Below are 25,588 nucleotides of genomic sequence, written 5' to 3'. Positions count from 1 at the left end.
TGCTCTTCTGCTGCTGTCAGACTCAGACAGACACCAGACAGATAACAAGAGCAAAGTGGCTCAATCTTGGATTGCATCTGCTCTAGAATCACACCAGATGTGCAGAGGCATGTTTGAGTCTAAAAACAAAGGCTGATATCACTTTTACTGGGTATTCTGTAGTTTTTTTCTTCGTTTTGGTGCTTGAAGATTTGAAAGGTTTCCACATTCTCGTGACAGATATAATGGCGTGTGGTTGATTTTCTTCATGTTGGGTTTGGGAACGCTGCTGCCGTGGAATTTCTTCATGACAGCGACTATGGTAAGCACTTCACGTCTTGCCACACACATTTTTCTGTTAAAGTCATTCATATCGGGTTGGTTTTTACCACAGATGACCGGAAATGCTGACAAAGTGTTGCAAAACTGCAAAAGCAACAATTGTATCTTCAGAAAACAGAAGATGTGCATCTCTCAAGGCTTCTTTTTCATCTGTTTATCTTGTAGTATTTCACCAGTCGTCTCGCAGACCCTTTAGTTGAGGCGAATTTCTCAGCCAACGCGACTGAAGAAGGCTCACGGAGCGTCCTACAGGCCAAATTTAATAATGTGATGACGCTGTGTGCGATGGTTCCTCTGCTGGTCTTCACCTGCCTCAACTCAGTGCTTCATCAGAGGTCAGAATGAAGTCCATTTTTAGTTGACTTCATTCATTTTTACTACTCAAAAGTTTGCGATCAGTAAGACTTGTAATGTTTTTTAAAGAAGTCTCTTCTGCTCATTAAGGCTGCATTTATCTGATCAAAATATAGGAAAAAAAGTAATATTGCAAAATGTTATTACAGTATAAAATAATGTTTTTTATTTTAATATACTTTAAAATATAATTTATTACTGTGATGCAAAGCTGAATTTTTATCCGCTGTTACTCTGGTCTTAATTAAAGTATTTCTGAAGGATCATGTGACACTGAAGACTGGAGTAGTGATGCTGAAAATTCAACTTTGATTACAGTTATAAATAAAATTGGAATTTATATTAATATAGAAAAACATTGTTTTATATCGTAATAATATTTCACAATTTTACATTTTTTAAAAATAATTTTATTGATTTAAATATTTAAATTTATTTTAATAAATATTTATCTAAATAGATATTTTATTGATTTAAGTAAATATCTTTATTTAAATGGATAATAAACAAACAAAACTATTTATTTAAATAATTAAGTAAATAAATATATTGATTTCAATAGATGTTTGTATTTATTTAAAAAATAGATTTTATTTGTTTAATTAGTATTGTAATTGATTAATATATCATTTATTTATATATCCACTGGAAGAAATATTTGTATTTATTTATGGGTAATATTGTTTTATTTTATTTTAGTGAATAGATTTCTTTAATTATTTATTTATAAATAAGTATTTTATTATTACTACTACTACTATTATTTATTTCTTTATATTTGCACATTTACATTATTTTCATTAAATTAAACAATTGAGCTCCAAATTCTCTCTCTTAAATGAATAAATAAATACATTGCCAGTCAAAAGTAGATTTTTAATGATTTAAAAAAAAGTCTCTTCTGCTCACCAAGGTTGCATTTATTTAATCCAAAGTACAGCAAAAACAGTACAATTTTAAAGTATTTTTACTATTTAAAATAACTGTTTCTGAATATATTTTAACGTGTAATGTATTCCTATGATTTCAAAGCTGAATTTTTAGCACCATAACTCCAGTCTTCAGTGTCACATGATTCTTCTGGACTTTCTATTCATCAAAGAAACCTGAAAGAATTCTACTCAGCTGTTTTCAACAATAAAAAATAATAATAAATGTTTCTTGAGCAGCAAATCATCATATTAGAATGATTTCTGAAGGATCATGTGACACTGAAGACTGGAGTAATGATGCTGAAAATTCAGCTTTGATCACAAGAATAAAATACATTTAAAAAAATGTTCAAATAAAAAACTGTTATTTTAAATAATAAAAATATTTTAGAATTTTGGATCAAATAAATGCAGGCTTGGTGAGCAGAAAACATTACAAATCTTCTTAACTCTTTTCCTTTTGATTCTGGAGTGAATTATGAGACAGACCTGTGATTGAATCTGCAGAATTCCTCAGAAGATCCGGATCGCAGGAAGTCTGTCGGCCATTCTGTTGGTGTTTTTGCTCACTGCCATCCTGGTGAAAGTGGATTTGGAGCCGCTGCCGTTCTTCGTCATCACCATGATTAAAATCATCTGCATTAATTGTGAGACTCTAGAAGAAATGCATTTTAAGTTACAGAAGCAGTAAATGTCATTTGATGGACTATTTTGTCATGTTATTCCCAGCATTCGGAGCGGTTCTTCAGGGAAGTCTGTTTGGGATGGCCGGACTCCTGCCAGCGTCCTACACGACACCCATCATGAGCGGACAGGGACTCGCAGGAACCTTCGCTGCTTTTTCTATGATCTGTGCCATCGCCAGTGAGTCTGCAATTATAGTACAAATAAATCATTTCAGCAGATAGGAATGCTTACACTAATGTACGAAAGCACATTTCTGCTACTAAATAAAAAAAGTAATTGCAACTTTGTATCTTGCAATTCTTGGTAGATATAATGTCGCAATTGCAAGAAATATAGTCAGAATTGCAAGTTTATATCCCACAATTCTGACTTTATATCTAGCAATTCTGTTTGCGTTTATATCTCACAGTTCTGAGAAAAAAAGTCAGAAATGCGAGATAAAAGTTGCAATTGTGAAAAATAAAGTCAGAATCTCGCAATTCTGAATTTATTTCTCGCAAATTCTGACTTTATAACTCGCATTGTGCATTTGAAATCTCTTAGTTCTAAGAAAAAAAGTCAGAATTGTGAGTTTATATCTAGCAATTCTGACTTTATAACTTGCAATTGTGCATTTATATCTCATAGTTCTGAGAAAAAAAGTCAGGATTGCAAGTTTATATCCCACAATTCTGACTTTATATCTAGCAATTCTGTTTCCGTTTATATCTCATAGTTCTGAGAAAAAAAAGTCAGAAATGCGAGATAAAAGTTGCAATTGTGAAAAATAAAGTCAGAATCTCGCAATTCTGAATTTATTTCTCGCAAATTCTGACTTTATAACTCGCATTGTGCATTTGAAATCTCTTAGTTCTAAGAAAAAAAGTCAGAAATGCGAGATAAAAGTTGCAATTGTGAAAAATAAAGTCAGAATCTTGCAATTCTGACTTTTTCTTAGAACTGTCAGATATAAATGCACAATTGACTTTATTTCTCGTAATTGCTACTTTGTATCTTGCAATTCTGACTTTTTTTCTCAGAACTGTGAGATATAAACTTGCAATTCTGACTTTATAACTCACATTGTGCATTTAAATCTCTCAGTTTTGAGAAAAAAAGTCAGAATTGCAAGTTTATATCTCACAATTCTGACTTTATTTCTTGTAATTGTGCATTTATATCTCACAGTTCTGAGAAAAAAAAGTCAGAATTGTGAGATATAAAGTCAAAATTGTCACAATTGTAAAAAATAGCCAGAATCTCTGAATTCTGACTTTTTTCTTAGAACTAAAAGTCAGAATTGCTAGATATAAAGTCAGAATTGCAGGATATAAACGTACAATTCTGACTTTATAACTCGCATTGTGCATTTAAAACTCTTAGTTCTAAGAAAAAAAGTCAGAATAGTGAGTTTATATCCTGCAATTCTGACTTTATATCTAACAATTCCGACTTTATAACTTGCAATTGTGCATTTATATCTCATAGTTCTGAATTGCAAGTTTATATCCCACAATTCTCTCTTTATACCTCGCAATTGTGAGTTTATATCTTGCAATTCTGACTTTATTTCTTAAAATTGTGTTTATATCCCGCAATTCTGACTTTATTCCTTAGAATTGTGCGTTTATATCTCACAGTTCTGGAAAAAAAAGTCAGAATTGCAAGACACAAAGTCACAATTGTGAAAAATAAAGTCAGAATCTCCCAATCCTGACTTTTTTCTTAGAACTAAAAGTCAGAATTGCGGGATATAAACTTGCAATTCTGACTTTATTTCTCATTATTCTGACTTTATATCTAGCAATTCTGAATGTATAACTTGCAATTGTGCATTTATATCTCACAGTTCTGAGAAAAAAATTGTGAGATACAAAGTTGTAATTGTGAAAAATAAAGTCAGAATCTCGCAATTCTGACTTTTTCTTAGAACTGTGAAATATAAATGTACAATTGCAAGTTTTAAAATTCAGAATTGCTAGATATGTCAGAACTGCGTAATAAAAACGTACAATTCTGACTTTATTTCTCGTAATTGCGACTTTGTATCTTGCAATTCTGACTTTTTTCTCAGAACTGTGAGATATTAATGCACAATTGCGAGTTATAAAGTCAGAACTGTGGGATATAAACTTGCAATTCTGACTTTATAACTCAGTTCTGAGAAAAAAGTCAGAATTGTGAGTTTATATCTCACAATTCTGACTTTATTTATTTGCAATTGCGTTTATATTCCGACTTTAGAACTTGCAGTTTTACATTTAAATCTCTCAGTTCTGAGAAAAAAAGAGTTGCGAGATACAAAGTCGCAATTGTGAAAAATAAAGTCCATATGAATATCCAGTTGAAGTCCAGTTCTGAAAAGAAAAAAAAAAGCGATATGTTCACAGAATTGCGAGTTTATATCACACAATTCTGACTTCATTTGTCTCTCCCTCAGGTGGTTCTGCTATACACGACAGCGCGTTTGGATACTTCATCACAGCGTGTGCCGTTATTTCCCTCGCCATCGTATCGTACATTGTCCTTCCTAAACTGGTAAGATCTGAGCGACCAGAAAAAATGAAAGCCTGATTTAAATCCTGAGATGATCACAGTCAGTTTGCTGTTTGTCTTCTGTAGGAGTTTTTTCAGTACTATCAAAAGAGTCAGCAGAACAAAGCAGATGAGGATGAGGAGAACAAGATGGATCTGCTGAAGAAAGGTGACGTGACGTCATTGACATCAAAACCAGTCTGAATATTAGTCAAAAACATGTTTTAAAGTTGAATTGTCTGTAGATGAGGGGCAGAAGAGCACTGGAGATGACAGTAAACAAACACCATCCATACTAGCCATCTTTAAAAAGGTAACCTCATCTCATTCAAAACAACACTCAGAACACTGTTCACAAGCATTCTCAGGATTGTGTCAGTGAGTTTTGCACAGTTAAAGTGTGAGTTTTTCCTGTATTTCTCTCGTCAGATCTGGGTTATGGCGTTGTCTGTGTGTTTCGCCTTCACCATCACCATCGGCACGTTTCCTGCCGTCACTGTGGACGTTAAATCTACTATCGCTGATGGCGGACAGTGGGGTGAGAGTTCAATCAGTCTCATTTTTATCATTTATGGTTTGATAATGAGTCTGATTACATTGGAAGCTTATTTTTGGAATAATATATAGGTAATTGCAACTTTTTATCCAACAATTTTACCTTTTTTGTTTTGAATTTAATACATTTTTATAATTCTCACTTTATTTTTTTCTAAGTTTATATCTCTGTAAAACTGAAACAAGTTTGAATTGTGAAATAAATATTACAAAAAAAAAAAAAAAATTTCCCACAATTTTTAAATAAACTCTAGTTAACAGCTCTTTTCTCTGACTTTAAGATTTTGAATTTATATTTTAGAATTCTGAGGGGGAAAATCATAATTTTTTTTGCAGAAAAAAATAATAATAAATGAGATAAAAATCTGTATTGCAATAACTTTTGCAACCTGAAAAATATAACTTTTTCTTTTGCAATTTTTATCTTACATTAAAAATTTGCAAACTTTTTCCTTTGTTTATATCTCGCAATTCTGAGTTTTTGCCCCACAGTTTATCATTTGCTTTATTGAGAGAAAAAACTCTGAATTGTGGAATAAAAAGTTGCATTTACGTTTTATTTATTTATATTAAACTCTAAAACCAAAAAGCTTACAATTCAGACATTTATTTTCTCACAAATGAAAGCAGTTCTAGCATTTTTTTCTCACAATTCTAATTGTAGCTCACAATTGCCAGTTCATACCTCACAATTTTGACATATTCCAGGGGAAAAAAGTCAATGAAAAAAAATAATAATTCTGAGATCGAATTTTTTATTATACGACGACTTTTTACAACCTCAAAAATCTACTTTTTTCTTGCAATTCTGAGCTTATGTTAAAAACAGAGATGTAAAAATATTTTACATTTCTGAGTTTTTCACAATTCAGTTTATATTTAGCATTTTTGAGAGAAAAAAATCTGAATTGTAGAATAAAAATGTGCAATTACCTTTTTGTTTTGATTTATTTATATAAACTCTAAAAGCGAAAAATTCACAATTCTGACTTTTTTCTCACAAATGCAAGCAACTCTAGCTTTTTTTCTTACAATTCTGACTATAACTTGCAATAGTGAGTTTATACCTCCCCAAAAATAAAAAATGTTATTACTACTTTTTCCTTATAATTCTGACCTTTTTTCTCAGATTTGCATGATACAAACTCACAAGTCTGACTTTATTTTGCAGAATTGCACGTTTCTGAGATAAAAAATAGTCAGAATTGGGAGATAAAAAGTCACAATAACCTTTTTTTTTTTTTTTTTTTTAATTCAGTAGCAGAAACAGGTTTCCACAGAATTAAGCTTTGACAGATAATGTTACAGAAAACAGGAAAAGCAATGCAGAATGCAAATAACCACAAAGTGTTATGTGTGGTGAAATATTTGCGCAAGCATGACAACAATTTTTTGCATTTATCAACTGATAATATTTTGATACTGAAGATATTTAGTTTACTGCTTATATCAAAAGCTACTGTACATTATGGCTGTATTCTCTCTCTTCAGAAATGTATTTCATCCCAGTGTCTTGTTTCCTGTTATTTAACCTGTTCGATTGGATGGGCCGCAGTTTGACCGCAGTCTGTATGTGGGTAAGAAGCAACATGCAACAAACTTCATTTCATCATGCATTCTTCTTCTCAAGTATAAAAGACATTTGTTCTAATATTTTCTATGCAGACGCAATTTTTAACTGTGACTAAAGTGTTCAAACACTTTTTGTTAAGGTCACTGTATATTCACATTACTGCAAATAGATCTTCCTCTAGGAAGGATCATAGAAATATTATTTCATGTGTCTGTTTTGTGTTTACACATGGATTCTTTAGAACAATAAATCATATGAGCATGCATATATTCATAAAATAGATGAGTCTCAGAATCAGCAGGTGGGAGGATTTACATAAAGTAAGAAATACAGGGCTTAAAAACGAAAAAAAAATCCATTCGGTTCACTCCGAACAGAATCGATATTATAACGTTTCTGTTCTTGCGTTCCTCATTAAACAATACGTTCCGAGAACGGTTTTCTAGAAAAAATACCGGTTAATAACGTTATTTTATTACACGGCGCGATAGATAGATAGATAGATAGATAGATAGATAGATAGATAGATAGATAGATAGATAGATAGATAGATAGATAGATAGATAGATAGATAGATAGTGTGTGCCTTTTAATAACATGTTTGGCATTATGTTTACAAATGATTCAACCAAATTCCGTGTTCGTGTCATCTGAACTTCTTGTCTTTAAAACCGAAAGTAAACGAGTTCACCTGAAGGCCGTAACTAGGGTTTGAAAATTAGTGAGGTCCGAAGTAAGGTTGAGAAACACCGCTTTAATTAATGTTTTTTTGATGACTTAACGTTGACTAAAGAGCATGAGACGTCTTCCTGCTGGCCAGTAACAGTAACGTTATTTGTCATAGTATTTCATTCTGTAACAAACAGATTTGTATTATGCTATTGTTTTTGATAGTGTTATACATTTCTTTCAGATATTAACGATGATCGCTGCGTTTGTCTTACCGATTGTGTTATCTTCCTGTCAGCAATTAAGTTACAGATTGTCTAAAAGATTTTTTTTATGAATGTACAATGTTGCCGGATATTGCTACGAAAAACAAGCAATTTCAAAAATAAAGAAAAAGATATCCGAAATAAGTTCAAAGCTTGTGTTTTGTAAATAAGATTAATATATCAGTAACACTAACGTTCAACTTTCCACTTTATAAACGTCCCAAAGTGTCACAATAAATTGGAAAAATGAGTCAAAATACACGTATAATAGGTGGATCTGGCAACAAACGGAGGCTGCACACGCGCTCTCACTCAACGCGCTCTCAAGCCTCGTTCACTGCGCTAGCTTCTCGCATCAACATGAATTGCAAACACTCATGTGATATGAGGTGGTTTAAACGGTTTAAAATAATCATTCAGAGAGCTTGGCATTTTATTTTTGAATATACAAAAATGACCGAGGTCCGGACCTCGTTGACCTCATAGCTGGCTACGGCATATTCCTTACCTAATATAGCCAATTATAGGCTATTTTCACTCAAACAAAACAGAACTCCAGATAGTTATGCTTTTACATTTAATGCATAAAAGCAAAAGAAAACGTAATGCATAATTTTAACTACAAGTTTTAATTAGGCTACAATAACTTAAACCTAAACATACCTTTGCACATGAAACAGCCAGGTGTAACCTTAAGCTCGTCGCATCAGAAAGGGCTCTGCTTATGTCTGCTTCGCGGGCATTTCACGGTGTATGCGTCACCGTCGCATTTGCGCACACAATTTGAATTCATGTTTTTGGTCTGCCAAATTGATATAATAAAGAGAACGATAAAAATACCGTTATTAACCGGTTAATTTGGAATTTCTGTTTCCGTTTCTGTTCAGAACGATTAAAATTGATTTTGTTTTCGTTTTTGTTTTTGTTCCTGTTCAATGTCATTTGTTTTCGTTTTTCGTTTTCGTTCCTTGAACCGGTTCAGAGCCCTGTGCATGGATATTAGTTACTTTGAGCAATGATATTCAGTGCAGATGTTTAATGCAAAACACAATGCATTGAAATTGAATAGAATAGTTCGATGGTTTTAATGCACGTGTTTTGTTTTGTTTCTCAGCCTGGTAAAGACAGTAAGCTGCTGCCGGGTCTGTTAGTGGCTCGTGTGATTTTCGTCCCTCTCTTCATGCTCTGTAACGTCCAGCCTCGCTACAATCTGCCCGTCTACTTCTCACACGACGGATGGTTCATCGGCTTCATGATCCTCTTTGCCTTTTCTAACGGATATCTGGCCAGTTTGTGCATGTGCTTCGGGCCCAAGTGAGTTGAAGTATACTGAAAGAATCCTTATTTATTATATTATTAGAACACATCAGAGTTATTATCATTAACTAACTCTTAAAACCCATAGGCTGTGACAGTTTGCAAAGGGTATGAATAATTGTGGACATGCCACTTTTTGTTCAAATGTAAATGAAAGCTGAGAAATATTTTTTTCCACAATGATGCCTCTTGTACATCCTCTTATTATCTTTTGGGAAAAGCCTGTGTCATTTCCGGTTGTAAAAAAAAAATAGCTGGTTGAATAAAAGTAACTTTAAGTCATAATTTGTCAGGGGTATGAATAATTTTGGGCTTGACTGTATATTAATGATGCTGAATAAGAATGTGATTAATGTTAGAACATTTTTGCCATTTTTAAATTTAGAGAATTAAAATGAGGAGTGTCCATAAATTAAATTAAGAAGTGTAAAATAAGTAAACAATATTTTGAAATTTTAGAATTCCCGAAGTTTTAGGAGTTCCAATGTTCTTGAGGATTCAAATTTCTTTGTTTTCTTCATATTTTTAATTTTCTAGATGTATATGCAAATCAATACATATTTAATTAGATAATGCATCATTTGTAACTTGCGAAATAAACAAATTTACGGTGAATAATCAACTGGATAAGTACTGTATGTTGATATCTATTAGTTAAAATTAAAATCCGTAGTGTCTTGCCTTAAGGACTTCTTTATAAATAATATTTTATTCACAATTTCTAATCTCATAACATATTTAATGGGAGACACTGCAGGCAAAAAAACAGTTTTTTCATTCATCTGTCAACTTTGAGATTTTGGGCTTTTCGGTGTTTCATAAAGTGTTTTTTCAGACTAGTGGAAAGAAAACACCCACAAGACACTGTTAAGTGTTTCTTCTATAGCACTTTATCTATGTGTGTCAATGCATTTCAATTACAATACAGATTTTTAAAGACTGTTTTCTCAAAATGAGTTTTTTTCTCCTACAATGAGCCATAAATCTCCACTTCAGCAGCACTTACACACACCAAACTTTACATTTTATTCCTGTCCATATTCTAAAGGTTTTTACAGAGGGATTTGTTCATATATAATTTGCTTGGTTTACCAAAAATGGTAAAAAATGCATTGTTTCCTGTCTAAGTATTTTTCTTAATTATAGAGTGCCTCTGTAAAAACATTTGACTCTAATATGTCCAAAAAATTAAACAAGTATTTTTAAACTGACTTCATCCAGTGTTTAGATTTTTGCACTAGAAATGTATGCAAATTAGCACACATTTAATTAAATAATGCTTTATTTGCATATTTAAACCTAACATTTTAGAAAGCTTGTAATACAAAAAATGTTTGCTATTATCAATGTAATCAATCAACTGGGTAAGTAAGGTGATAACTATTAGTTTTTGTTTTTTTTACCTTATTCACCTGCAGTGTCTCGCCTTAGGAGCTTAGCTTAACTAGAAAAAGGTATATTCATTATGGAAACAATTGATTCATTTCCATGACTAGTTTAGATGTTTTAGCTCATTTAAAATCATTTTTTACACAGAAGCACTGTGTTAGACACATTCTCATTTACCTCTGAATACATATCTCTCGTTCTCGTTCACAGGAAGGTGGATGCGAGCGAGGCGGAGACGGCTGGAGCGATCATGGCCTTCTTCCTGTCTCTCGGTCTGGCTCTCGGAGCGTCTCTGTCGTTTCTGTTTCGAGGGCTCGTCTGAAGTCTGGCCAGTGTTCTGGACAGAGATGAGGCTGAATGAACCTCACATCCTACAATCATATGAAGGTCCAGAGGACAAACTCAAAACAAACATCTTTGAAGCTTCACTTCAACATCAAGACCTGATCTTAAGCAGAAAGTACACAAATTCACTGATGCTTTGAGTCTTAAATATTATTATTACCACATAAATGCAGCCTTGGTGAGCAGAAAAGACTTATTTCAAAAACATTACAAAATCCTGCTGACCCAAAAAGTTTGAGTGATAGTGTATACGTAGTACAGCTATTGTTGTTGTTTAAGAAATACTTGTTTTGACATATTTTGAATTAATAGTTCACCCAAAGTCATCATTTACTCTTTTTGGGATGTGAAGTATTTCTGAGTTTTTATTACAGCTTTCTTAAAGATTTGCACAAGGGCAAAATTTAAGACCGAACAGCATGCTATTTGTATAATACTCAAACCTCTTTAGTTTTATACACGTTTATATAAAGCAAATATTTTATTATAGTCATTTTTTATAACCAGGTGGACATTCACAGCGCTTTATATGAAGGTGGCGTGCATTTTTGATGTTATATTTAACTTAAATAAAAACATCAGTGTGAAGTTTAGAAATTTTAAGCGCATACGAACAAACCAACTCTACCTCGTACCATTTTGAACAAGTTTTTTCTCAACACTACATTATTCTCTGAAAAACAAGACACCAAAGTGCCAAATATTGTATGCTTTATTATTAATAATAATAAAAACTTTATTTCTGCATTGATGTCTATTACTGTGTTTGTCCTGGTTGCAACAAACCTTTTAAATTAAGGGAACAGTTATAATGAAAGTACTCAAAAAAAAAAGTTTGTTATTTGAAATTTTTTTTTTTTTTTCATGTTGATTAATTTCAAATATGTGTCACAAAAAGAGGATGGACCGCTGATTGATTCAAACTCGTGACTTCGATTATTCATTTCAAGCTATTTGCTAAAAAAAAAAAAAACAAAGTTCGGAGCTGGTTCGCAAATCATTTGATTCAGATCGGAAATTTGGAGCAGGTTTACAAATAATTTAATTCAGACTGGAAGTTCGGAGCGGTTTCATGACTTATACGATTCAGATCAGAAGTTCGGAGCACGTTTGCAAATCTTTTGACTCTGATCAGAATTTCAGAGCGGGAATCGCCATGTATGTAAATCATTTGATTTAGATCAACATTTCAGAGCGGGTTCACGAATCATTTGATTCAGATCGGAATTTCAGAGCGGGAATCGCGAATCATTTGATTCAAATCGGTGGTTCAGAGATCGGAACTTTAGAGCTCATATTGTGAATCATTTGATTTAGATCAACTTTTCAGAGCGGGTTCGAGAATCATTTGATTCAGATCGGAATTTCAGAGCGGGAATCGCGAATCATTTGATTCAGATCGGAATTTCAGAGCGGGTATCGTGAATCATTTGATTCAAATCGGTGGTTCAGAGATCGGAACTTTAGAGCTCATATTGTGAATCATTTGATTTAGATCAACTTTTCAGAGCGGGTTCGAGAATCATTTGATTCAGATCGGAATTTCAGAGCGGGAATCGCAAATCATTTGATTCAAATTGGTGGTTCAGAGATCAGAACTTTAGAGCTCATATTGTGAATCATTTGATTTAGATCAACTTTTCAGAGCGGGTTCGAGAATCATTTGATTCAGATCGGAATTTCAGAGCGGGAATCGTGAATCATTTGATTCAAATCGGTGGTTCAGAGATCAGAACTTTAGAGCTCATATTGTGAATCATTTGATTTAGATCAACTTTTCAGAGCGGGTTCGAGAATCATTTGATTCAGATCGGAATTTCAGAGCGGGAATCGCGAATCATTTGATTCAGATCGGAATTTCAGAGCGGGTATCGTGAATCATTTGATTCAAATCGGTGGTTCAGAGATCGGAACTTTAGAGCTCATATTGTGAATCATTTGATTTAGATCAACTTTTCAGAGCGGGTTCGAGAATCATTTGATTCAGATCGGAATTTCAGAGCGGGAATCGCAAATCATTTGATTCAAATTGGTGGTTCAGAGATCAGAACTTTAGAGCTCATATTGTGAAATATTTGATTTAGATCAACTTTTCAGAGCGGGTTCGAGAATCATTTGATTCAGATCAGAATTTCAGAGCGGGAATCGCGAATCATTTGATTCAAATCGGTGGTTCGGAGATCGGAACTTTAGAGCTCATATTGTGAATCATTTGATTTAGATCAACTTTTCAGAGCGGGTTCGAGAATCATTTGATTCAGATCGGAATTTCAGAGCGGGAATCGCGAATCATTTGATTCAAATTGGTGGTTCAGAGATCGGAACTTTAGAGCTCATATTGTGAATCATTTGATTTAGATCAACTTTTCAGAGCGGGTTCGAGAATCATTTGATTCAGATCGGAATTTCAGAGCGGGAATCGCGAATCATTTGATTCAAATTGGTGGTTCAGAGATCAGAACTTTAGAGCTCATATTGTGAATCATTTGATTTAGATCAACTTTTCAGAGCGGGTTCGAGAATCATTTGATTCAGATCGGAATTTCAGAGCGGGAATCGCGAATCATTTGATTCAAATTGGTGGTTCAGAGATCGGAACTTTAGAGCTCATATTGTGAATCATTTGATTTAGATCAACTTTTCAGAGCGGGTTCGAGAATCATTTGATTCAGATCGGAATTTCAGAGCGGGAATCGCGAATCATTTGATTCAAATTGGTGGTTCAGAGATCGGAACTTTAGAGCTCATATTGTGAATCATATAGGGTGATATTCATGTAGGGGTGAGCGGGGCACAACCTAACGCGGGGTTAATTGTAACACACGTGGTTCAAATATTTCCACACATGCTAGCCAAACCAAATTTACGGTATTTACTAGTTGCCATAGCAACACTATGCAGAGAAAAAAGAGTGCCAAAATTCAAAAGCATTTTGAAGATATCACCGAATATTTATTTTACCATAGTAAAAGTACATTTCTGGCTGAAGTAAACTTTTTATTTCAGTTTTTAGTATTCATTCAAAATTAGACAAAACTGCTATTATTTTAATCTCCAATTTGTTATTTATCAGTTTAGATAGTTTATTAATGCTTGACAAACCAGCAGAAGACACTAACCTGTTTTAAACTCCAGTCGCACAGATGGGGAACGTTGTAACACTGTGTGACAATATGCCCCGCTGTTATTAAACTATGCTATTCTATGACATTAGCGATGCAATTCACACTATTGACTTCAAAGGATTTTGATAAGAAACCACAAGAAACAGGTGAATAAAGGCTGACAATCAATGTTTAATGTTCAGAAGTTATTATTTCAAGAAATGTAAAGCATTTAGGCTGGTTTATGTGTGTGGTGTTCTATGAGAGCTGTGTGTGGAGGAGTGGAGTGTTATTTCTGAATGTCTAAATGTGTTTCATCTATCTGTCCACATTGTTTTGAACTACTGTACTGTACAGCTGTGTGTTGCGATCAGGGCCGTTCAAAGCATTGTTGCGATGTGTTCATTGTCAAACTCCAAAATTAGATTATTTTTATTTTTTTTTAAAAACTTCATTATTTTAAAAAGTTAACACATGTATTTTACTGACAAAATATTTTAGTTTTTTGTGATTATTTTTTTTCGTTCGATCAGATAACATTTTAAGCTGTCATATGGTCGTGTTACAACGTACCCCTCAGATGTTAAAATGTACCCCACCTACGGGGCATGTTGTCACGTTTGACTTCCTTTCTTTTGAGGTAAATAACGAAAAACGTATACACTGTAAATATGAAACAAAGCGATATATTTGTACTAGACACGTGTGAAAATAGGCTAATGTGGATAAAAATTGTACTCTGAACCCCAAGTGGATTTACATAAACCGCGAAATTCAAAAAGTGTTCGGTTGTGCCTCGCTCTCTCCCCTAAGAGTTAATCTGGAGATTTGACTAGTTTAGATAACGTCTAAATGAACAGGTTTTATTCAAGTCTAAACAAATATTTATCATTGACACAACATAAATACATAATTTATACCAGCAAAACTAAATTGTGTACGTTAAATAAGGTAGAAAATGCGGTAACAACCAGATTTTTACAGTGTACTTGAGGCCAAAAAACAAACCAGTGAGGAAAACAAAATTGTTCAATGATGCCGTTCCTCAAACACCTGCACGAAAAAAAAAAAAAAAAAATGTGAGCAGAGTTTGCAGTCAGAATATGTCTTTTCAAGTGTAATTAATACAGATTTAACACACTGTAACTCACCTTGAGATTTATTCTGAGTATCTTTTGAAGATTAGAAGCCATTATTTAATCCTCAAAAGCACTTTGTGTAGCTGTCTGGTACTTTGTAAAGATGACTGTCTCCTGAATGACTGATATGAACCTGTTCATTCAAACTCAGATGTTGAGTAATGATTGAGGGGATCTGATTGAATATGGTAGTTGCAGTGGTGTGTTTCATTAGTCTGCATTGCTGTCTGAGGTTGAAACCAAATGTTGTGATGTCACAACGAAACGACGTTCAGGCGGTCTGACTGAAAACCAGAAGACAGACACAGGGGAAGTTGTGGTGAAACTGCACAACTCACAAGCAGAAACGTATCAGTGTCAATATTACTAATAGAAAACTCTATACTCAACTTATAGAGAGTCGCCATGTTGTAGTTATTGTCATGCGACCTGCCCGCGTCAGTTGTCTCCATTCACAAATCCTCTCCCACCTACTTTAGAAATAGTCGACTAAGTAGTAACTCCAGTGCTCAAACTATTTCAAATATAGTGAATTAAGCTACAAAATCGACAATAAAGCAATGTTTCTATCTTACATGCATTTTGAGCTGCAGCTCGTCATATTAATGGAGTGTTTTACTGGTTCGCAGTAAACCGGTTACCTCACCTGAATATGTTCGTACATTTATGATGGATGTCTTCAAGGTGGAAAGCAATTTGAAAAGGAAATATGAGCCTGTTTTTTTAATAAACATAATACTTTTTCTCTTATTTCAATTAATCATGAAAACTAGCAAGCTATGTCATGTAAACATGGCTGAAGGCGCAGAAAGAGGATGGACCGCTCCGATTGATTCAAACTCGTGACTTCGTTCATTCATTTCAAGCTGTTCGCTAAAAAAAACAACATTTTAAAATAGCCATTCATTTTTGAACTTCGACTGTAACGATTTTAAAAAAGCACGTAGTGATGGGTAAAATGGAGCTGCTCCAAATCCTGTCAGTTGCTTAGCAAAATGATTCACTGTTTCGAAGTGCTCGAATCGCGAAACGAATCATTTGATTCAGACCAGAGCGGGATCGGGTTTGTGATTCATTTGTTTCAGATCGGAAGTTCGCGAATCATTTGATTCAGAACGGAAGTTCCGAGTGGGTTTGCAAATCGTCCCATTCAGATTGGATGTTTGGAGCGGGGTTCGCAAATTATTTGATTCAGATCGGAAGTTTGGATCGAATTCGCGAATCATTTGTTTCAGATCGGAAGTTCCGAGCGGGTTTGCAAATCATTCAATTGTGATCGGATGTTTGGAGCAGGTTCGTGATTTTTTTTTATTCAGATTGTAAATTCGGATCGGGATTGCAAATCATTTGTTTCAGATAGAAAGTTCAGACCGGGTTTGCGAATCATTTGATTCAGATAGGAAGTTCGGAACGGGTTCACGAATCATTTGATTCAGATCGGAAGTTCGGAGCGGGTTCGCGAATCATTTGATTCAGATCGGAACTTCAAAGCGCATGTCGCGAATCATTTGATTCAGATCGGAAGTTCGGAGCAGGTTCACGAATCATTTGATTCAGATATGACATTTGGAGCGGGCTCGCGAATCATTTGATTCAGATCGGAAGTTTGGAGCGGGGTTTGCGAATTATTTGATTCAGATCGGGTTCGCGAATCATTTGATTCAGATTGGATGTTTGGAGCGGGGTTTGCGAATTATTTGATTCAGATCGGAAGTTTGGATCGGATTCGTGAATCATTTGTTTCAGATCGGAAGTTCAGAGCGGTTTCAGGAGTCATTTGATTCATATCGGAAGTTCTGAGCAGGTTTGCAAATCTTTCCATTATGATCGGATGTTTGGAGCAGGTTCGTGAATTTTTTTTTATTCAGATTGTAAATTCGGATCGGGATTGCAAATCATTTGTTTCAGATAGGAAGTTCAGACCGGGTTCGCGAATCATTTGATTCAGATAAGAAGTTCGGAGTGGGTTCGCGAATCATTTGATTCAGATAGGAAGTTCGGAGTGGGTTCACGAATCATTTGATTCAGATCGGAAGTTCGGAGCGGGTTCGCGAATCATTTGATTCAGATCGGAACTTCAAAGCGCATGTCGCGAATCATTTGATTCAGATCGGAAGTTCGGAGCAGGTTCACAAATCATTTGATTCAGATATGACATTTGGAGCGGGCTCGCGAATCATTTGATTCAGATCGGAAGTTCAGAGCGGTTGCTCGCGAATCATTTGATTCAGAACGGAAGTTCGGAGCGGGTTCGCGAATCATTTGATTCAGATCGGAAGTTTGGAGCGGGTTCGCGAATCATTTGATTCAGATCGGAAGTTCGGAGCGGGTTCGCGAATCATTTGATTCAGATCGGAAGTTCGGAGCGGGTTTGCGAATCATTTGATTCAGATAGGAAGTTCGGAGCAGGTTCACGAATCATTTGATTCAGATATGACATTTGGAGCGGGCTCGCGAATCATTTGATTCAGATCGGAAGTTCAGAGCGGTTTCTCGCGAATCATTTAATTCAGAACGGAAGTTCGGAGTGGGTTCGCGAATCATTTGATTCAGATCGGAAGTTCGGAGCGGGTTCGCGAATCATTTGATTCAGATCGGAACTTCAAAGCGCATGTCGCGAATCATTTGATTCAGATCGGAAGTTCGGAGCGGGTTCACGAATCATTTGATTCAGAACGGAAGTTCGGAGCGGGTTCCCGAATCATTTGATTGATTGGAACACGTGCCGGAAGAGCGAGTTTGCGAATCATTTGATTCAGATCAGAACTTCAAGCACGTATTGTGAATTGTTTGATTTAGATCGGAAGTTCAGAGCCGGTTCGCAAATCATTTGATTCAAATGAAACTTAAGATCAGTTTGCAAATAATTTGATTCCAATTGGAACTTCAAAGCGTGTGTCGCGAATCAATTGATTCAGATGTTAACTTTGGAGTGAGTTGACGAATCATTTGATTTAAATTGGAACTTCAAAAGCAGGTATTTTCAATCACTTTAATAAAATCACGTGACTCCAGTACTCCAGTAAGCAAATGATTCACAAAGGTTTCGAAGCTTCTCTAAGCAGTGCTTTGAAAGCTCTCATCACTAACCAAACCTGACGTTTGGAGGTGAAACGGATCTTTTAAGGTAAAACCATAGACTATAAAGGGTAAAACACATACATACATTTACTCTAATATAACTATAAAATAAAATTAGAATTTGAATATTTATCCTTTGGAGACGCATGTAAATGAGCGCATATTTAATCAGACAATGCATAATTAGCCTATTTACACAACATTTAGGAAAACATAATACAAAACTGTGTTAATATGATATGACTAATCAACTTGGGAAAGCATGGTGAAATTGCACCATTCACCTGAAGTAATGTACCTTAAGTACTGCAGGAGTACTAATAATAATACAAAATAAAATAAATAAATAAATATATATATATATATATATATATATATATATATATATATATATATAAACTACCTGCTCCAATAAAATTTTAGAGGTTATTTGTGAGGCTGCAGCGCCCTCTAGTGACCAAAAACAACAACAGATCAAATGCACAGAATGAATACCAACTTTTATTGATCAAGAAACTGAAGATGACAAATGCTTCACCATAAGGACGACCTTGGGACAGAAAAAATGTCAAAACAAATCACACACAGGTTCTAGAGCAGTCCGTCTACGTCTCCTACAGTGATGCAGACTAGAGCAACAGAAACTGGTTTAGGTTGACATTTTGTTAAAGTTTCGACCCCTTTCAGAGATTCATTCTTGCATAACGCACAGCTCGCATTCCCCTTTGCAAAATTGCATCTCCAGTGTTTTCGTTCTAAAAGACACGGCGCACTGCGTAACTTAAATGGTTAGCTTATAAAACAAAATGAAAAATCATGATATATTAAAAACCCATTGAGCAACAGCTAGCTTAAACAAATCTTTAATACATTACTGGTATCAAATACTTCGACAGGCTGGACATTTGCATCTCCAAACAGTTTCTTGTACAAGTTTTTACAAAAATACCCGCACCGCTCTTTACTTCACTGCCAAATGCTGAAGAGACTTCACTTCATTAACTCAATAAGAAGCGGGTGAGGGGGCCCTAAAAACAGGACAGAACCAGAAATGACCTTCCTTTGGATATACAAAGCGTGCTTTTCAATATCTTGTGCTCACGTTCATATTCACGTTCATCACAGAATATTCACACACACACACACACCAATCATCATCGATGATCTCCAAGACACAAATTGTCGTCAGTATCTCCAGCTTGTAGCTACATCCTCTGAACCAAACTACGCACAAAGCTACAGCTTTCATAGGTTACCATTTGTGTCTTCATCGACAAGAAACGTGAAATCCCGAAGGAAAACAAGTAAAAATGACAGATGGCGAACAAGGAAAACACACAGATGTAAACATTTTTATCGTTTGGAAAATAAAAGAACACCTGAGGCTGTTCGATTTCATTTCTCAAGTCACTTTGTGCCAGTTATTTGCTGAATCAATCTAGTATATTGCGTGTTCATGATCCAAACCAGTAACAGATCGTCCTTAGATTCATCCAGTCTCCAGTTATTAACTTTTTTAGGATACAGAAACAGAAACAAAACAAAAAATTAAAACCATCAGTGCAAAACTCACAGCAAACAGACACCAGACAATATCTGCCATCAGCTTATGAACATCATTTTCACACGATGTAACACTTTCAGGAGTGTCGCTCTGATCTTTTTTGGGTCACAAAACTACTGCAAATGTAATTTTAGGCTGACAATTGAAAGAAAACAATCTGCCACATCAATCTAGAGGAATTATGTGCAGCAGCAGGTATGAAAACATGAAATACTGGAATAATAATACTAATTACGGACTTTCACTAAAGAACAAATTCATTCGTGAAACACAGAATCTTTCACTTGTTTGTTAGATTTACACTCAATTTATTTTGCTTGTGTACTAATGTACTGCAAAATGTTATTGACATGCGTGTTTAATCACTTAAAGGTCAGTTTTCTGCAAGAAAACAAATGGGTTTCTGTTTTATGTTGACAATATGCCACTTTAAAACATGATTGGCTCCTGTAAACAGCCTATAGAAACCTTTCAGTCTGGGATTTCCTGCGATTAATTAAGGAATCGTTCACCCAATTTGCTTAGATTCTACTCAGGTCGTCCAAGATGAGTTTGTTTCTTCATCAGATTTGGAGAAATGTAGCATTGCGTCACTTGCTCACCAATGGATCCTCTGGAGTGAATGGGTGCCGTCAGAATGAGAGTCCAAACAGCTGATAAAAACATCTCAATAATCCACAAGTAATCCACACCACTCCAGTCTATCAGTGAACATCCTGTGAAGCCAAAAAACGTGTTTATAGGGAAAAAAAAACACATCATGAAGACATTTTAACTAAAAATACGAGTCCACAATCCATAATAACGCTTCCTCCTGTTGTCTCTCACATCAAAATCTACCCACAAATCTGTTTAGTAGCTGTTTTTGGACTGTTTTGGCTTGCAAACGATGAAATCTGTGCAGATTTCTCTCCTGATTCAGACCACACCACTTTTTCACTGGAAGAAGCGATATTGTGGATTATGGACTTGTGGATATTTTGGCAATGGTTTAAAGTTAAAAACATCTTAACGATAGACTATTTTCTTACAAACACATCTTTTCTCTTCTCAAGATGTTAACTGATGGACTGGAGTGGTGTGGATTACTTTGAGATTATTACTGTGATGTTTTTATCAGCTGTTTGGACTCTCATTCTGACGGCACCCATTCGCTCCAGAGGATCCATCGGTGAGCAAGTAATGCAACGCTGCATTTCTCCAAATCTGATGAAGAAACAAACTCATCTACATCTTGAATGTTGTGAGAATGACTAAATCGGCAGCACATTTGCAACCTTTTCTTTAAGATGGATCAAATGGAGAACGGTTGCAATAAACCTTCAAGTTAAACATGATATTTCTTCACTTCATTAAGGGTTATCTCACCTTAGGGTTATTTGCAACCGGATCAGATCTCTAGTGAGTCTTTAATAGTGGTTTTTCACTATTAGCCTATATTATTTTCCTCATCTAGCTCACTAAAACCTCTCTCTCAGTGATTTCCATCAGTTTTTGATGGATTTATTAAGGAATTGTTCACCCAATTTGCTTAGAATCTACTCAGGTCATCCAAGATGAGTCTGTTTCTTCATCAGATTTGGAGAAATGTAGCATTGCATCACTTGCTCACCAGTGGATCCTCTGGAGTGAATGGGTGCCGTCAGAATGAGAGTCCAAACAGCTGATAAAAACATCACAATAATCCACAAGTAATCCACACCACTCCAGTCCATCAGTTCACATCTCGAGAAGCCAAAAGCTGTGCGTTTATAAGAAACAAATCCAGTTATTAAGACACTTTTAACTAAAATACGAACGCTTCCTCTAGTGAAGAAGTCCATCACACATCAAAATCTACCCACAAATCTTTATAGAGCCATTTCAGACTGTTTTTGGCTTGTGAACTGTGCTTGGCCTGTGCAGATTTCTTGCCTGATTTAGACCAAACCACTTTTTCAATGCAGGAAGTGTTATTATGGATTATGGACTGGTATTTTAGTTAAAAGTGTCTTAATAATGGATTTATTTCTTACGAACATGCAGCTTTTGGCTTTACAGGATGTTAACTGATGGACTGGAGTGTTGTGGATTACTTTGTGATTATTGTGTTGTTTTATCAGCTGTTTGAGACTCTCATTCTGACGGCACCCATTCACTCCAGATAATCCATCGGTAAGCAAGTGATGCAATGCTCAATTTCTCAATCTCAACTACATCTTTTTTTTAATAATTTTTCTTTAAGATGGATCTAATGAAGACCGGTTACAAGTTAAACATGATATTTCTTCACTTCATTAAGGGTTATCTCAACTTAGGGTTTGTTGCAACCAGATCAGATCTCTAGTGAGTCTTCAATAGTGGTTTTTCAATATTAGCCTATATTATTTTCCTCATCTAGCTCACTAAAACAGAAGCAGTGTTGTTTGTTACTCCTGTGTATCGTCAGTGACGGCTACATTTCTCATAATATTAGTACTTGGATTAGACTGATCTCAACCCGGTTTAACTACACAACTAGAAAAAAACTAACTCAGTCGTTCATAACTAAACGCATTTCCCACGCCAGATCTTGTACAAAAGCAGGCACCAAACAAGAGCCTGTTTTTCACTAGCCATCCTCATTCACACTATTCCAGACCAACAGGATGTGGTTTCTAACATCTAAAATGGCAGTTTACCAATCAAATGCATCTGGTTAGAGTTTAAAGTAGGTTCACCCAAAAGTGAAAATTAACCCATTATTTACTCACCCTCCAAGCATCCTAAGTGTATACGACTTCCGTATGTTCAGACAAATCCAGAGTTATAGTAAAATTTATCCTGGCATTTCCAAGCTTTAGAATGGCATAGATGGGTGTTTCTCTTCATCAGTTCAAAACAAGTCCAATAAAGTGCATCCACCCAGAATATAAAAGTGTCTCACATGGCTAAAAAGGGGGCCTCCAGTAACGAATCAACGCATTTTTGTAAGAAAAAAAATACATTTTTAAAACATCATAATCACTTATAATACAAGATTTGTAAAGAAAAATGTCAGAGGATTTCAATATAGACTGGTTTTCCTTTGCTTCCTTTGCTCCTGTGAACAAACACCGGTTTTCATGAGACGCACAGGCGCATTATGTTTCAAATATGGCTATTTTTCTAACAAAAAATGCATTGATTCGCTACAGGAGGCCTTTATGCACCTCTACTTTTTATTATGGATAGATGCACTTTATTGGACTTGTTTTGGGCTGATGAAGAAAACACCCACCCATATCATTCCAAAGCTTGGAAATGGATCATTTTTAAAGGAGTAGTTCACTTTCAGTACAAAAAATTTTACAGATAATGTTCTCACCCCCTTCTCATCAAAGTCTTTCTTCGTTCAGTGGTAAAGAAATTATGTTTTTTGGGTAAAAAGTCCATATAATGGACTTCTATGGTGCCCCCGAGTTTGAGCTTCCAAAATGCAGCTTCAAAGGGCTCTAAATTGATCACAGATGAAGAAAGAAGGGTTTTATTTAGCAAAATGATGGGTTATTTCCTAAAAAAAAAAAAAAAAAATTATATACTTTTTAACCTCAAATGCTCATCTTGTCTAGCTCCGCAAGACGAGCGTTTAAGATTAAACAAAATATATAAGTTGTAAATGTTTTTAGAAACTAAGAGATCGTTTTGCTAGATAAGACCCTTCCTCCTCGGCTGGGATCATTTGAAGCTCCATTTAAACTGCATTTTGGAAGTTCAAACTCGGGGGCACCATAGAAGTCCATTATATGTAGAGAAATCCTGAAATGTTTTCCTCAAAAACCACCATTTCTTTACGACTGAAGAAAGAAAGACATGAACATCTTGGATGACACAAGTGGGCGAGTACATTATCTGTAAATTTGTGCTCTGAAAGTGAACTACTACTTTAATATAACTCCAATTTGATCCAAAAAAAAAAGAAAAGGAAGAAAGGAAGTCATATACATCTAGGACGCCTGGAGGGTGAGTAAATAATGGGCTAAGTTTCATTTTTGGGTCAACTCTTTAACCACGAATCTTCTCAAACGTCCCGAATAGCAGATCCTCTCCATCGCTAGTCCGTAAGGTCACGTTATAAACGGCGAGCGGTTTCTACTGCGCTACGAGGACGAAAACGAGGACGTTAGTATTCCGTTGCAGGCATACAAACACATCCGTTAAAGGCAAAAATAGCATTAAAAATACCAAAACAAAAAATAATATGGGTCATTCAGGTGACGACACAAACACACGGCAAGTCTGTGGATATACTGTACATTGGGGACAAGTTCGGATTAGAGCGCAATAATTCAAGAATGCCATTGTTGTAGTCGTTTCAATGGCGGCGACAGGAGTGTCAAGTCTTGTTTTTCTGGCTGAATACTGTACAGTGAACGCAGTTTGTTCAGACTAAAACGGCAAATCTCAAGCTGAATTCTGACGAAATGCTCTCGCTTTTGCACGTTTCCTTTGGAAAGCCAGATGTTTGCTAGAGGCAAAGAACAAGAGAAAGCGAGCGTCGACAAGGGAATGCTATCGCTGTTAAGGCGAAACCATAAGAGAAAGAGCGCAACTTTTTCAATATCAGGACGTTTTCTCATCCGTTTCCTGAGATCGAAACAAACTAGGAATTCTGCGAAAAGGGAAATCCTGGAAAGTCTCGCAATCGACATGATTTCAATTCCAGTCGGCGGGGCGTTCATGCACGGGTGCGAAATGGTTTTTAAGCGTTGGAGCGTGTGCTTATGTACAGTCTGAGTGTTTTGGCAGACGTGGGTTTCTAAGGTGCTGATGTTTTTTCGAGCCAACAAACATCCTGTAAATTCTTTTCACAGCGTTCAACAGGGACGAAACGGTCTTTCATCCTCTCTCGCGTCCCGGCTGTGGTTACTGGTGGACCTCGTTGGCGATGAGACTGTCCTCTCCGGACTGGAAGTCGGCCTCGTTCAGGCTGTTCCCGGCGTTTATCATTTCCTCGTCCTGCGAGGACCCCTGACCGTCGTCGCTGCCCGCTCCGGTCTCATCCGAGTTTGGGTCCTGCAGGACCTGGGCGATGTACATCTGCTGCTGAAAACAGACACGCAAGAAGAGTGAGTCATCGGTCATAAAAAGAGCCGTTTCTTTAAACATGTATGAAATGGAAAAGAGGACTGGCTTTGATTGTTTGGTTTGATTTGAATCTTAGAGAGATCATATTGCACCACAATAAAGGAATCTGAAATCATAAGAAAATTAAATATATTTAGCACAAAGTTGTTTGAGGACCGTTAAGATTATTAAATATGTGACCCTGAAGTAGCAGGGGTATATTTGTAGCAATTGCCAAAAACACATTGCATGGGTCAAAATTATCGATTTTTCTTTTATGCCAAAAATCATTAGGATATTAATTAAAGAAAATGTTTTTTAAAGGTGATTTTCTTAATAATTAGATTTTTTTTTTTTTTTTTTTGCACTCTCAGATTCCAGATTTTTTAATTAGATTTTTTGGTCCAAGGTTACATTTGCATTGTGCTATTATTTTTTTAAAACAATAAGGCACATTTTCACCCAAATTCTCATTACTGTAATGCAAAAATAATACATTAATTTAAATGCAGTACAATTTTTGGAATTATTAAAATCAGTAATTTAATTCATCTCAACAAATACTGAGAAACCATTATGTATCACTTGTACTTTAAAAACATAAGTTAAAATGTCATGTAAATTTTATTATATAATTAACAATAATACACACAAAATGTTTTATTATTAAAATCAGCAATTTAATCCTGGACAACAAATACTGCTATTACGTAT

At 35.3% G+C, this 25,588-nt stretch overlaps 2 protein-coding genes and 1 long non-coding RNA gene across 3 annotated transcripts in view; 2 read left to right on the top strand and 1 right to left on the bottom strand.

Annotated features, from left to right (window-relative positions):
- The window catches only part of tmem63bb (transmembrane protein 63Bb), a 40,895-nt gene that overhangs the window by 14,518 nt on the left and 789 nt on the right, over positions 1-25,588 (top strand). The gene's annotated exons all lie outside the window — the stretch shown is intronic.
- On the top strand, positions 221-11,662 carry LOC141293905 (equilibrative nucleoside transporter 1-like). The gene is made up of 11 exons (XM_073825978.1): positions 221-301; positions 487-656; positions 2,115-2,254; positions 2,337-2,471; positions 4,714-4,811; positions 4,896-4,977; positions 5,054-5,121; positions 5,238-5,346; positions 6,855-6,940; positions 8,986-9,185; positions 10,788-11,662. Exons 1-11 carry the CDS (start codon positions 248-250, stop codon positions 10,897-10,899), a joined length of 1,254 nt encoding a protein of 417 aa, XP_073682079.1. The 5' UTR covers positions 221-247; the 3' UTR covers positions 10,900-11,662.
- Positions 18,726-25,588, bottom strand: part of LOC141293907 (uncharacterized) — a 13,569-nt gene continuing 6,706 nt past the window's right edge. Inside the window, exon 2 of the long non-coding RNA XR_012340840.1 lies at positions 18,726-21,413. This is a non-coding gene — a long non-coding RNA (uncharacterized lncRNA). The remainder of the gene's footprint in view (positions 21,414-25,588) is intronic.

This window comes from Garra rufa, chromosome 20 (genome assembly GCF_049309525.1).
Source record: "Garra rufa chromosome 20, GarRuf1.0, whole genome shotgun sequence".
Taxonomy (NCBI): Eukaryota; Metazoa; Chordata; class Actinopteri; order Cypriniformes; family Cyprinidae; genus Garra; species Garra rufa.
The sequence above is the reverse complement of the archived record's forward strand: the minus strand, read 5'-3'. Positions and strand labels throughout refer to the sequence as shown.

Coding starts and splice junctions, on each gene's coding strand:
- LOC141293905 (XM_073825978.1), top strand. CDS start 248: ATGTTGGGTTTGGGAACGCTGCTGCCGTGGAATTTCTTCATGACAGCG. Junction 2,472..4,713: donor TATGATCTGTGCCATCGCCA/GTGAGTCTGCAA, acceptor TCTCTCCCTCAG/GTGGTTCTGCTATACACGAC. Junction 9,186..10,787: donor TGCATGTGCTTCGGGCCCAA/GTGAGTTGAAGT, acceptor TCTCGTTCACAG/GAAGGTGGATGCGAGCGAGG.